At 52.3% G+C, this 14,105-nt stretch overlaps 5 protein-coding genes across 5 annotated transcripts; 2 read left to right on the forward strand and 3 right to left on the reverse strand.

Annotated features, from left to right (window-relative positions):
* Nucleotides 1-377: 377 nt before the first annotated feature.
* Nucleotides 378-1,214, reverse strand: GCG54_00010509 (3-oxoacyl-[acyl-carrier-protein] reductase FabG; the record flags this gene model as incomplete). Its single annotated transcript, XM_045410432.1, has 1 exon — nt 378-1,214. The coding sequence occupies one exon, from the start codon at nt 1,212-1,214 to the stop codon at nt 378-380; it is 837 nt and encodes a 278-aa protein (XP_045257323.1).
* Nucleotides 1,215-2,148: 934 nt separating this feature from the next.
* Nucleotides 2,149-3,825, reverse strand: GCG54_00010510 (2-oxo-Delta(3)-4 5 5-trimethylcyclopentenylacetyl-CoA monooxygenase; the record flags this gene model as incomplete). The annotated part of the gene is made up of 1 exon (XM_045410433.1): nt 2,149-3,825. The coding sequence occupies one exon, from the start codon at nt 3,823-3,825 to the stop codon at nt 2,149-2,151; it is 1,677 nt and encodes a 558-aa protein (XP_045257324.1).
* An 892-nt stretch (nt 3,826-4,717) lies between these two features.
* GCG54_00010511 (Proline-specific permease) lies at nt 4,718-6,418 on the reverse strand (the record flags this gene model as incomplete). The annotated part of the gene is made up of 1 exon (XM_045410434.1): nt 4,718-6,418. One exon carries the CDS (start codon nt 6,416-6,418, stop codon nt 4,718-4,720), a length of 1,701 nt encoding a protein of 566 aa, XP_045257325.1.
* A 655-nt stretch (nt 6,419-7,073) lies between these two features.
* On the forward strand, nt 7,074-10,610 carry GCG54_00010512 (3-oxoacyl-[acyl-carrier-protein] reductase FabG; the record flags this gene model as incomplete). The annotated part of the gene is made up of 5 exons (XM_045410435.1): nt 7,074-7,160; nt 7,234-9,324; nt 9,791-10,171; nt 10,228-10,366; nt 10,423-10,610. The coding sequence occupies 5 exons, from the start codon at nt 7,074-7,076 to the stop codon at nt 10,608-10,610; spliced, it is 2,886 nt and encodes a 961-aa protein (XP_045257326.1).
* A 531-nt stretch (nt 10,611-11,141) lies between these two features.
* Nucleotides 11,142-13,502, forward strand: GCG54_00010513 (uncharacterized protein; the record flags this gene model as incomplete). Its single annotated transcript, XM_045410436.1, has 3 exons — nt 11,142-11,167; nt 11,223-11,555; nt 11,609-13,502. The coding sequence occupies 3 exons, from the start codon at nt 11,142-11,144 to the stop codon at nt 13,500-13,502; spliced, it is 2,253 nt and encodes a 750-aa protein (XP_045257327.1).
* Nucleotides 13,503-14,105: the final 603 nt, after the last annotated feature.

A 14,105-nucleotide genomic window follows, 5' to 3' on the forward strand; every position in this document is an offset into this window, starting at 1 on the left:
TAACTGAACATGCTTGAGAATGATCGGGTTTGATTTGAAACCCGCACGATTCAACATCGGTTATTCCGAAAGCTGTAGTAGATATGAAATATTGGGTTTGACTAGAGCCTCGGTCGGCTGGTGGCGAGCTCTGTGGTGAGTCATGACGACTCACATCTCGTCACTGAACCTTCCTGGATGAATGTCAACGAAGGCGCCCACAAATGAGGCTGTCGAGATACTCCGAAAGCAATGTTCAATCGGCAAACCGGCAAGAATTCAGCAGGGAGGAAACCCAATTGAAAAGCATAGAAGCTATTATTCGGGAAGTTGTATAACACAAAAACCTCAAGACCCGGGCGCAGCGTTCCACCCCTTCCAAGGATGTGAAACGAACACTACCTCGATGTGTAGCCTCCATCAACCATCAACGCAGACCCGGTAACAAAGGAACTCCGACCTCCGGCGAGATACAAGACTCCGTCCGCGATCTCCTTTGCGTGGCCCATCCTCTGCATCGGCACCGCACTTGCCACTCTCTCCTCCATAGCCTTCAATACCTCAGGATTCTTTGTTGTCATAGGAGTTTCCGTGTATCCAGGGCAAATGGCATTGATACGCAGGCCATCTTTAGCGTAATCTTCAGACGCAGTGCGGGTAAGACCAATCACTGCATGCTTGGTTGTCGTGTACGCAGTCGATAGGGTAATGCCAACTACGCCCTGAATAGATCCAAAGTTGACAATGGAGCCACGCTGGAGGGGTCTTCCATCAATAGTAGAAAGAATTGGCTCTTGCTTAAGCATAATCTGCGCGGCTGCTCGAAGGACGTAAAATGTCCCGTTGATATTAACGTCGAGAACACGTTGCCAGTCCTCCGTCTTGGCGAACGCAGCACCGCCAGCATGCTTGATGGCAATACCAGCGGCATTAACGACGTAATCTAGCCTGCCAAATTTGGCAGCTGCATCGTTGACAACGCGGGTGATCTCCGCTTCGTCAGCGATGTTGACTGGGTAAGTGAGAATCTGAATGGGCTTCGAGCTGCCGTTGGCTCCGGCTTGTTGCTTCTTGCTGACTTGCTCCTCAATCTCAGCCTTGACAGTAGCCAGTGCATCAGCATTGAGATCAAGAAGCGCAATGCCTGCGGAGCCTTCTTGGGCAAACGCATTGGCGCATGCTCTCCCAATGCCGGACGCAGCTCCCGTAACCAAGGCGAAGCCAGGAACGTCCATTTCGTTTCAGAGGTCTAAAAACAATAAGAAGACAAATGTGCGGAATATTGAGGACGCGGATACCGTTGAGGTAGCTTCCAGGTTGATGGCACTGTCAAAGATTCTGATGGATACACACGATATTAACATGCTTGCGGTGCGTAATCTACTCTATCTACAATTAAATACTCCGACATCGTGAACTTGCCCTGGATTCCTTTCTGCATCTAGAAAGCCACTTGGAGTAGCTTTCCGTTGACCTACTGCCCCTCCATGGAAGGACTTTCCTGATTGAAATGAAGAGTCGCTCGCCCCCACATCCGGTTTTAGATCCCCGCCCGCTGCGTCTTGCGCGGGGTCGCCCGCGGCCATTCCGCCCTTCCCGCGTTGTCACGCGTCAACCATGCTTATCAGCAGGACAATTTTGACACCCGGATGCGGGGGTCTCTTTTGCATCGTTGCGGGGTTGGGTCATGATAGAGACCTTGAGGCGAATGTGATAAGGATCAGCCAGCAAATCGATGCGCCTTATCAACCACTGAAGAGGTCGTGTCACACAGGAAAGCGACAGCTGTCACAAACGCAATGGAGGCCGAAATCGGAGAGATGACACTCCTTCCGCGGGCAACAAGAATCCTTACCCGAGGAGACGCATTCAGGGAGGTCAAAACGGATGAGGGACTTCACTTGGTGTATCAAAGAAGCAGATCCAGACGGCGCATTTGATCCCAGATTCCGGGACCGAACTCATCATCGCTAACCAGGGAGGTGTGTTCTTCCCAAATGACTACACAAGTGGCCATCGAGTCAACTCGTGTATGGTCCTTAGAAACGCGGCGGCAAAAAGACAAAATTGGCAAGATTTGGGTAAGATCACATCACCACTTCGGGATTTGGAGGTTGTAAGAGTGTGAATGAAAATGAGTGTAACGAAATAATTGGCGCTATATCAATTCTAAGCCAATACTAAACCCTTATATCCAGCTTCTTTAAATTCCCTGCATCTTCTCTGGAACTCCTGTGCTGAACCGCCGTATCTCACCACGCTTCGAACCTGCTTGCCCCTAATGTTGGTGTTGACACCGGTCATCCAACTGTCAACCTCATTGACCAAAGAGCCCTTGCTGCATTCAAAGACGTGCTCCGTCCATCCATCTGCGGCCTCTTCCGTAGCCTCAGCATACGTGTAACCCTTCTCCCTGCAGTACTTCAAGAGTTCCACAATTACCTGCACGGCATGCTCGATGTTTCGCGTAGCGTTACCGAACGGTTGATGCGGGCCGAGAACCATGAACATGTTAGGCATGGAAGGGACCGTCATGCCAAGATAGGTATAGGGCCTGTTGTCAACCCATACAGCCTTGTCGCCCTTGGGTGTTCCGCTAGGTGCGATCAATGGACGACCGTCCTTGCCTTGCCAATCAATAGCACTGAAGGAGCCGGTGATGGCATCAAACCCAGTTGCATAAATGAGAATGTCAAGCTCATGCTCTTTGCCATCCGATGTCACGATGCCCTTTGAGGTAACTTCGGCGACTGGTGTCTTCTTCAAGTCGATAAGATGGACGTTATCTTGGTTGAAGGCCTCGAAGTAACCACTCTCGAGGGGCACTCGCTTAGTACCGAAACCGTAGGTCTTGGGTATCAGGCTCTCTGCAACGTCGGGGTCGTTGACTCTCTGGCGGATCTTGTCGGCGATGAACTTAGAGTACAACTCGTTGGCTTTACGGTCAGTGTAGGCGTCGCTAAACACACCCTGCCACTTGCCAAAACCTGGCTCGTTGTAAAGCTTCTCCCAAAGAGCCAGACGCTCCTCGTCTGAGACCTCCATAGTCTTGCGGGTATCAGCCATATGCATGAAGCCGGAAGGAGTAGAACGGCAGATCTTGAAGATGTTGTCGTAGCTGTTCTTCAACTCCTCCATCTTCTCTTCAGAGATTTCATAGTTGCGAAGAGGCACGGTCCAGGTCGCCGAGCGCTGGAACACATTGAGAGACTTGATGCTGGGCTCCTTCGAAAGGGCTGTGATGGTCTGAATACCCGTTGCGCCAGTACCAATGACACCGACACGCTTGCCAGAAAAGTCGCGACTCAAGCTTAGGTCCTCTGGCCACCTGGAAGTGTGGAAAGACTGGCCTTTGAAGTTCTCGATACCGGGAATAGCGGGAAGTGATGGCGTGGAGAGGAAGCCAATGCAGCTCAAGAAAAAGGTAGTGACATATTGATTTCCATCCTGGTCAACGAACGTCCATGTACGATCGCTGTCGTCCCATCTTGCGGATTTGATGGTTGTGTTGAATTGGATGTGGCTGTACAAGTCGTTCTTCTCGGCGAAGCGACGGATGTACTTGTGCGTCTCGGGCTGTGGAGAGAAGGCCTCCTTCCAATGCCACTCCTGCAAAAGCTCCTTGTCGAAAGAGTACCCGTAAGACACGGACTCGCAGTCAAAGCGGCATCCGGGGTACCGGTTCCAGAACCAGGTGCCGCCGACGTCCGCACCGTTGTCGAGAACTTGGACGCGGCAATCGGGCATCTGCTTGCGGATATGGTGGAGACTTGCAAGGCCGGAGAGGCCAGAGCCGATGATGAGGACATCAAAGGTCTTCTTGATTGGTGTCGGAATGGAACCCATGGCTGCTAGTATGTATAAGATACGAATAAGATTTTGGGGTCCAGAGACTGCAAGACACAGGCTCAATTGGTGTTGTAAGACAGGCTAACGAGTAGTTGATTGTTGGCTGTGTTGTTGAAGTTCAGGACATGTCTAAATAGCTGTTCAACGACATTTACACGCGCCAAAAGGTAGTCACTATGACCGTGTCAGAAACTCTGCCGCTGAGAAGGTATCTGCACAACTTTCCCATCGCAGTATCTTGATGCATCCATGGCATACAAACAGCTGATCGAGTGGGGCCTATCGCGGGAGGCGACTTAGGTCGAGGGGATAGCTTTCCATCTCTGGAATTAGCAGGCGGCGATAAGAATAGTCGCCGATCTGGCCCTTCCCCCGCATTGCCCACCAACACATCCTAGCGTGAAGGGATGGCTTTCCCCTTTGAAATGTCTCATCAATTCCACCACTGATAGAAAGATATCAAGCATGAGCTATCTTAAACTTTGCCGGCACATCACTGGGGTGCCAGAGTTGCACACCTTCTCCATGATAGGGACTTGAGTCACGGAAGACCACCCATGATTCGCCAGGTGAGTATGCGTACTTGGAGCGCTGGCATGTGGCTGGCTGACCATCATTCTTCGGATACGTTCCAAATTAGACCGCGGTTTTCGAGTCAATTGGCAAAGGCAAATCACGGAACAGGCACGACAGTATTACATGTTCAGTCACAATGCACGCAATTCCTGACAACACCGAGGTGGAATTCGAGTTCTCCTAGGAGATTTCCCTTGCACATGAGACGCAGCTTAGTTGACCTTGGGCAGCAGCTGGATAAACGTGTAGTGATCTGGGTAGCGGCACTAGACTTTTCCGTGACAATAGGATGTCCTTCCTTTGCGTGCTTGACTCATCCCCAAATCGCCGACACCATACGCCAAGCCTTGTTGGCTGGACCCGCTTTCTCTTCCTTCTCCTTCTCCAAGTTGGTCCACCACTCAGCTTCAGCCTCAACCTCTCTGAGATCCGATGTGAGATCAACTGTCTCGGGGGCATACAGCCACGGGTCGTTCTTGCCAGCAGTAAGCTTATGGCCGAGGTAGATGACAATGAAGAGCGGAATGCCAATGTAAGCTGTCAAAAAGCTGGACGCTGAGAACCTGCCAGGGTAGAAGACCGTGAAGCCATTGGCCAAGAGCAGGAAAGTAAAGCAGGCCATGGATATGTACGCCCCGTACGGCTGACACCATGACTGGTAAGGAACCTTGATGCCTTGGACGTTACAAGCCTTGCGGAAGCGAAGGAATATGACACCGCAGAAAATCCATGATGTATAGCCAGCGGTGTTTGTCAGACTGACGAACCAGTTGAACACAACTCCGGCATCTGATGAAACGCTCAGATATGCCAGTATGGTGAAGCAGCTAGCAGCAATGACAGCGTAGATGGGGAGTCCGTAGCTGTTGCAGCGAGCGAAAATCTTCGGGGCGTTGCCAGCAACAGCAAGCGAGTACAAAGACCGGCTCGCCATGTAGAGGTAGGAGTTACCAGCAGACCAAGCGCTGGTCAGAATGCCTGCATTCACAACGGAGGGAAGCCCGTTGATTCCTGCATTTCTGATGGCAATAACCCAAGGTGATGCGTCGGCGTTGCCGGCTCCAGACGTCAGGCCCTCGGAGTTGGAGTTGCAAATAGCACCAATTGCTAAGGATCCCAGGAGGTAGAAAATGATAAGTCGGTAGAAGAACCTCCGGCTCGCAATGGGAAGATTCTTCCGAGGGTTCTGCATTTCTCCGCCGGTAATGATGATGAGCTCTGGGCTGAAGTAGAAAGAGAAGCCGGAAAACACCCATCCATAGAGGAACGCAGTGAAACGGCCACCAGAGCCCGTAATGATGTATTCTTTCGTGGCTCCTGGATCAACCCAGTAGTAGAATCCCAAGCGCTGGCCGCTAGGGCCTCCTCCGAGAATCAGAACAACTGATAAAAGCAATAGACCAATGAAGAGGATGATTTTCAGGCTGGCAAACCAGAATTCGGTCTCCGCATATACGGCCACTGGGGAAAAGTTGAGCCCAACGATGACGATTAACAACAGCGTGAGCCACACAGCGTTCGGAACGTTGTTTGGCCAGTAGTTTATAATAATAGATCCGACCGTGATTTCGTATGCGAGGATAATTCCGAATGAGTAAAAGTAGAGCCAGCCGAGAGCAAATCCAAGAGATCGTGAGGCGTAACGGTTGCAGTAGTAGGACATGGAGCTGCCGGTAACAGGGAGGTATGTTCCAACTTCCATGACCGCCGTCACAACTCCATACACCAAGATAGATGTCAGAGCATATGCCAGGAAGAGGAACAAAGGTCCTCCTGCCGCAAGGACTTGGCCAGAACCGACAAAAAGACCAGTTCCGATACTGCCTCCGATGGCAATCATCTGAGCATGTCGTGACTTGACATTTCTCTTTGTGCCTCCCTGGCCAACAAACTGTGATTGTCCCTGGGTATGGCTTTCGAGTCGGCCGAATTCTTGACCTTTCTCATCGTTGGCATTGTCGTCAGAAGAGATGGCCTCCTTTGAAAAGGGGGGCTTGTCGTGATCCAAGGTCATGTTGGTGAGATGGTAGGTGTGATATCAAAGATGCATTCGAGGCAATGTTAAACGAACAGTCATGTACAAAATGAGATGGTGTCTCATTATTCGGTGAACAGGCCACTTGGTTGCGAGGCATTCTCTCTTTAAACTTGCCACGGGCCGTGTCAGCTTCAACCCAGCTGGAGGGCAATGACTGAGTCCTTGTCAAATGCCAAGAATCGCTCCCTACTTTCCAACGTACCCCTTAGCGTCATGTCACTTGCTGCAAAGTTGCCTTGAACGCGCCTGTCGACAAGATAAGTCCGACGAGCCCTGTTCGCAACCAGCCAAGGGCCGGGTAAGATAGGAAAGCTTCCCCAGTATCAGCGCGCGGACATGTACCCCAGATTAATTATGGGGCTTGGTGTGGCATCCCCCGCTCTTATCTCTCTCCGCTCAGGCGGATACGCTAACGTTGCATTATCTCTTCGCGTCGACTCTCCACCGTTCTCCCGTCCGATGACATGTCCTTGTTCGGGGTCAACGAAGGCGAAGACTCAGCCGCTTGACATAACTTTCCATATCTATATTGTGTTGATAACCTTGAGTTGTTGTGCCCCTGGCCGCCTTTGATTCCCTTTCTGCACTTAGGAGCAAGTGAAACCTGTGGAAAAACTGCTCATTTCGGATGATGGCCGCCACCTCTAGAAACCCCCGTGCTTCACGGCTTATCGACACAGAAGCCCGCCGCAGCCGGTCATTTGGCGGATGTGGTACGGTACGTCATGCGACCCTGTCTATCAGGTCGCGAGATGCCCAGTCTGCATGATCAACTGGCTGACCAGCTGCAGTGTCGGAACCGGAGGATGAAGTGCGACGAGGGGCGGCCGACGTGTTCTATGTGCGAGGCCTCGGGCCTGATGTGTAGTGGTTATGAGAAAAACATCTTTTTCGACTTTGAAGATATCCCAAGCTCCGGCATGTCGCGTTTCCGGCGTCCATTACTCACGGAGGAGGAGCGCGAGTCTATGAGCGAGAAACTCACCTCGAGCGTCCCACCAGCACTGACTCTCTGGCACATTGCGCAGATAGAGGATGAGTGCGAAAGACTACCAGTATCCCAGAACATAGACATCAGCCGAGGTCCCTTCGGAGTCTTCAGGATACCTCAGTCACCAGCAAAACCTGTCAAAGATTTGCCTATGTCCAGCCCTGAGTCAGACTTCTCGGTTGTTGCCCCCGCGGAATCCACTCACGGGATATTCGAGGATATCCCCGAGGAAGCCGATGAAGAATTCTTGGCGCCGCCTGAAGATCCGCCATTGACGAAGACCCCATCACCAATAGGACCGAGCTTGGATAGCTTTGATCAACGACAGCTGAGTCCCATAACAGAGTGGTGGAACATGAACGAATGGTGGACCATGAGCGACCTACCAAGTGTAGGAAACTGGTGGGATACACCGGTAGACTTGGATCGAGTCCGAGACATTACCGACATCACTTTCTCAGGTCTCCAACAGTCACCTAGGACACTGATCCCGCCACAAGACGCATGCCTTTCCCATGTCTTCCCAGAAACCCCGGCCCAGCAACTAGCAACACCAGAAAGCTCCTCCATACCGCCAACTATAGACTGTAACGTGCCTCACGATGCAGTTTTCTTACTCAAACACTACTCCACCACAGTCCTCAGGGGCTTCACTCCCTTTCGCCACAGCAAAACCCCATGGCATATTCTATTCATTCCCTACGTCAAAAGCTGCCTGGCTGCTCTAACCCTTGGTGAGGATATGGATCATGCCAGCCTTACTGCTTTCTACGGCACACTCGCCATCAGCGCATCGAGTCTCGGTGGCATTTCCAACTCTCGAAAGTGGTGCGAGCAAGCCAAGAGCTACAAGCAACGAGCACGTCAGCACGTCCGGCTCATGCTCCAAACAGCCTACGAAGTGCCCAAGACAGCCAAGTACAAGTCCATCTTGATAGCAATCTTGACAATGGTCCAGATCTCCAGTGTATCTGGTAATCGAGATCAAGCGGAGTGCTACTTGCTCGAGGCAGAGAAGTTTATCCGCGTCAAAGGCCTCAACCGCAAGAAGTCCCGCAAAGTTCGGCTGCTTCACCACTGCTACGCCTTTGAGCGTTTGCTACACGAGAGCACATTTCCCGGAAGCATCCAGTCTGAGCACCGCAAACATGTCCGCAAAGCTATCGAAGCGAGCAACGCAAGCTCCTATAGCCTCGACAGCTTGTCGTTCCGATTGACAGAATGGGTCAATCTCGACCAAGAAATGCAGAGAATCAAGGACCAGGACGTCGGCGAGAACGACTTGCACCTGCAGATACCCGGTATATGGACCGCCACACTGTACCCGGAAATCTTTGGGATACCCGAGATCCACGTCTTTCTGCTCTCCCTCGTCATCCGGTTAGGGAGAGCAAAGGACGATGAGATGTTCTCTGATGCAACCGGCCTGAAAGAGTTCATGAGCCGCGCAAAGTCTGTCGAGAAGTGCATCCACCAGCTCAAGCGGAAACCCAGCCACGTGGTGGCAGACGGGTTGATCACGGACCCCGAGCTTCAGCATTGCCAGCAGCTACTTGACAACCTTGCGCAAGCCATGCAATTGGCATTGGCTATTTATTTCTATCGGAAGGTATACGACGTGGAGGCAGACATGCTGCAGGACAAGGTGATAGGCGTTCGTGACTGCTTGCTCCGGTTCGAAGCGACCGAGTCGGAGATGGGGTATGGTTCGGCCAGACTCGTGTGGCCTGCCTTCATAGCCGCGAGTGAGGCGGAGGATCCAGAGGTGCGGATGTCGTTTAGTCAATGGTTCAAGGATTGGGCGCGTCGGAGCGGTCTTCGGATCTTCAGTGACTCGTTGGCGGACATCGAGAGGCGTTGGGAGGGGAAGCGAGGATCGGAGGCGGCAAAGGTAGATTATGTCTTGACGTAGCGATTTGACAACACTTTCCTCCATGGATATCTCCCGCATATGCATGAAGAGTCGAGATACGAAGTGCGGGGTGCAGACTTGCCGTCATGGGCATTTCCGATAGCTTGAAGAGCTCGTCTCTGTTTGTCCTTTGGCCTGGTTTTGAATCGTTTTTGGTTGCCCCGGGAGTAGCTTTCCTATTCTGTTTGAGTCATGTGGAGGCCTGCTATGCCGCGTCTGCCACAGGCACGTACACATGGGTTAGCACTCGTCTCTGATGCGCGTCATTATAAGACTCTGGGGAGCAGATGTAGACATGGGGTTTTTCCAAGGACATTTTAGGAGAGTATTCATCTTGTTTTCGGTTTTTTCCAAACTTCGTATAAAAAGATGGCTTCGTTTGAAGGCAAGGTGGTACGTAGTTGTCCCTCACATCCCATGTAAGTCTACTGACGCCTGCTGGCAGGTCGCTGTAACCGGCGCTGGCTCTGGCATGGGTCTTGCTACAGCTCAGCTCTTAGCTGAACGTGGCGCTAAGATCTCGCTGGCTGACATCAATGAATCATCTCTCAAAGAGGCGGTCGCATCTTTACCAGACAGCGAAAGCCATATTTATGAGGTTGTCGATGTAAGGGATGGCGAGGCAGTGGACAAATGGATTCAAAATACGGTCAAGAAGTACGGCAAGCTGGACGGCGCCGTCAATATGGCCGGGGTCATCACCCATGCCACCCCCGTAGCAGAGCTTACCGACAAGGATTGGGATTTCGTCTTCGCCGTTAACGCTAAGGGCGTGTTCAACTGCATTCGATCCCAGCTGAAGGCCATGTCCGCCGGCGCAAGCATTGTAAGTGACTAAGGCGCTGACATCCCGGGCTCAAGCGCTAATAGCCCCGGCTTCAGGTGTCGGCGGCAAGCACATTTGGACAGTTTGGCGCGCCCGGCAATGCCGCCTACTGCGCAAGCAAAGCGGCCGTTATCAACCTGTCAAGGACAGCGGCCAAAGAGAACCAGAACATTCGTGTAAACTGTGTTTCACCAGGTAAGTACTATTAGCTATCCAACCCATCAAGTAGTAGGCAGCTAACGAGTTCAAAGGATCCGTCAACACGCCGCTGTCGAGAGGCGAGAACCCAGAGGATGTCAAGCGTGGGCTGCAAGTTACTGCACAGAAGCGCAGGGCAGAGCCGATTGAGATTGCTCGTGTTATTGCGTTCCTACTTAGCGATGAGGCTTCTTTTGTTACTGGTGCCGTTTACAATGTCGACGGCGGTTGGGTTTGTTAAATCGGCAGAATAGACTTAATGAAATACCTTCGGCCCCTCAAGACCACACAATCTCATCACTTCATGTTCCTTGCCGTGGAGAAGCAGCCGCCTGAAGGGACTGTCGAGACTCTGGCGAATCGCTACCTGGCAAGCCAGGGAGTCATCGCTAAGGAGCTTTGCTAGCCGGGCAGTGTCCATACACACGTATGTAATCCGTGTATCATGCTAGACCCCCCATGTTGCCTAGTCTATGTACTCGCTTTCGCCGTCCATCTTCGTCGTCCTTTTCTCTACCCGACTACTAATTATGTTCTTATAGAAGTTTGTATCAAGTACACTACGATCAAATTTTTAGGGGACACTGCCCGCATAGCCGACTGACACTGCCTGGCTAGCAAAGCTCTCGCTAAGATGTGGAGGAGCAAGGGACTTACAGCCAACCAACACTGCCAAACATGATCCTTCAGAGCCCATCTTGCAGCTCTAGTCGCATGCTCCGAACTCCGACGTCGATGCATCGTAAATCGCTCCTGCGGGGTCAGCGCCGACATGCCTGGAGCAAGTCAGAAAATTGTGTAAGCATCGCGGCATTGAACTTGTCTTGAAAGCCACTAATGACAAGTAACTCAGTTATACGCATTACTTCAATGTCGCGGATTGGGATGCTGCAGGATGGCAGGCGATCTGGCCTCAACTCGTTGACGATGCCAGGCTCATCATGGAAGCATGCGATGTCATCCTCACGGGACCAACGCGCCATTCCGACACCATAACCCCCCCTGTTGCCTCTGCTGGAGACGGCATCGTGTTCAATGGAGTTGGTGATTACGGACATGAGCCTTTCTCCCTGAGCAACCAGAACAGTGCAGGCTCAGTGGGAACAGCACGGAAGCCCTACGACTTGGTTGTCTGCTGCGTGCTACTGCGAGCATATCGTCTTTCGCCCAGGAATGTTAAAGTCGAGTATGTTCCGGCCAAGTGACTTCTCCCTATGGGGCACAAGCTGATGATGTTAGTCCCGACGGTCGATGGGACGATGAGCTATGGAAACGCGTTCGGGAACTGTACCAGACGCTGTGGCAAGGAGAGGACGTTGAATGTCCGCGGTGGTGGAATGCTCGCATGCGGGCGCCTGGGTTTGGAAGGACACAGACGAGCTGGCACCTTGACTCTGTCCTAAAGCGGTATGAACCAACTACAACAAGCACAGGACGCCGGAGAAGACTATCAAGATCATCCACAATGACGGGTGCCAACTTGGATGCCATCAAGAGATGGCTACACGCCTGCGAAGATAACCTCGACCATGAAAGTTGCCACGAGGGTCCTTTGGAATGGCAAGACTTCTCCGGTGTACAATTCCGACTCATTGACGTTTATAAACGATGTATAGTTGCTCTTCCTAAAGGGTGTACATTCGCTGCCCTGTCCTATGTATGGGGCGGCATCGAGCAGCCCAAGTTGACCACCGCCAACATCCAAAGTCTCTCCCAGGACCGTGGACTTGACGATATCTGGGATCAAATCCCTACCACAATCATGGATGCCATGCTTATCTGCGAGAACATCGGGGAGAGGTACCTGTGGGTTGATGCGCTTTGCATATTGCAGGACTCTACTCGTGACACGAGACTCCAGATTCTGCGCATGCGTCGCGTTTATTCAGCGGCAAGGTTCACAATCGCTGCCGTATCAGCCCCTGGTGCTGATGAAGGGCTTCTTCCGAACCCTGTTCCTGGAGCACCAGCGACAATTTGCCATTCCGTCGACGACCTGGACTCGCTGCTGGAATCATCTCCTTGGGGGAGCCGCGGGTGGTGTTACCAAGAGCGAGCCTTATCCCACCGAGCAGTCCTCTTCACAACCAGCGGCATCTTCATGCAGTGTCAGAAAGCTGTCGTGAGTACTGACGGCACATGTCTGCATATCAGAGATACCAAAACCGCGTCCAGCAGTTCGCGGACCGTCGGCGGGCTTCTCGCGATACCCCCAGGAGAAGGGCTGGAATACTTTGTGTCCGCCGTGGAGCATTATTCCAAGTGCAGCTTCACAGACAACTCCGACAAGATCTCGGCATTCCAGGCAGTCTTCCAGCGGTACGAGGGGATGATGGATGGACAACAGTCCGTGTTCCACTACGGCCTCCCGACTTGTGCGTTCGATCAAGCATTCTGCTGGCGCACCGAGCTCCATCATCCAGAACTGCGAAATCCTCACTTTCCCAGCTGGTCGTGGCTCGGATGGGATTGCGGCGTCACCTTCGACAGGGACTTGCTGAAGAAAGCTCGTACAAACCAAATGGCTGGAGGAGGCTATGATGGGGGCATACCTCGCCTCAAAGCAGCGCATTCGGGCCACCGAGCGCGGAAGCCGTGCCAGCTGGCCGAGTTTGGGTTTCCCACCAGTTTCTCGTCATCGTTCTACAACATTCCGTTTCTCAGCTTGTTGGCGAGCACAACTGATCTCTTCATTTCATTCACGCCAGAAAGACAGGCGGAGTCGAATGGACTCTACGCCGTGTTTCCGACGCACTGCAGCCATATGACAGTCCTCTCAGTGTCGGCTCGCCTGCTATCCAACTCAAACCAGACGGAAGTCCGCCACGATGCCGCAGAGCATGATGCCCACGGCGATTGTGAGGCAAAGCGCCCGTTGGGATACATATGGCTGGACCGAGCATGGCGAGAGAGCCAGCCCGAGGAGTATTTCATGGAGTTCCTGGCTTTGAGTGGACACCCAGATCCAGAGCACCAGACCCAGTGGACTATCACCAAGCTCATGTGTCTTCTTGGAAGAGACGGGCTGGGGAGATATGGGAGGTACGAACGGCTGCAACTTATGGATTGCTGTATTTCAGAAGCAAGTTGGGTCAGAATAGGAGGGATGACCAACTTTATCACAATGCATTGATCACAGCTATTGTGAGCTTAGGAGAGATTTAAAAGGCAGTTTGAACACAGCCAGGAGGGTCCGTGGTCTCGAGATGTTCCACGGCAGACATGGCTCAATGCGCCCATTACTGCGGATCCTTTTCATGACGGCATCTGTTGTCCTGGAAGGTGAGACTAGCCTGCCAGTATATCAACAAAAGAGGCTTCTCGTCCCCAAATCTCTCGGCAACGCCAGGGTACTATCTAGCAAGAGGCGGACATGCCATAAAGAGTCGTGCCCTCAGGATCTGAGCTGGTAACGGAAAGGGATGAAACGGACAACACAAGTCTAGTCGAACGGGAACGAACTCTCATCGAGCGCAACCCAGGACAGACAGTCTCCGTTTAAGAGACACGAGGGAAGATCAATTCATCAATACATTGTTGTACCAGAACATCTCCAACAAAGAACCACAACACAATGGTGCGAGAACACATGCGTCCCATCAAACCAAGCCAACTAGCAGCTTACAAGGGTCTAACCAGGTAAAAAGCGCTCCAATCACCTTCCGCCGAACCCAAGCCTTACCTACACCCATTTCATCCCCATCCCTATTACGCACCCGGTCCCGGTCCCGCGCGG

Source organism: Colletotrichum gloeosporioides (genome assembly GCF_011800055.1).
Source record: "Colletotrichum gloeosporioides strain Lc1 chromosome Unknown consensus_101, whole genome shotgun sequence".
In the NCBI taxonomy this organism is placed as follows: domain Eukaryota; kingdom Fungi; phylum Ascomycota; class Sordariomycetes; order Glomerellales; family Glomerellaceae; genus Colletotrichum; species Colletotrichum gloeosporioides.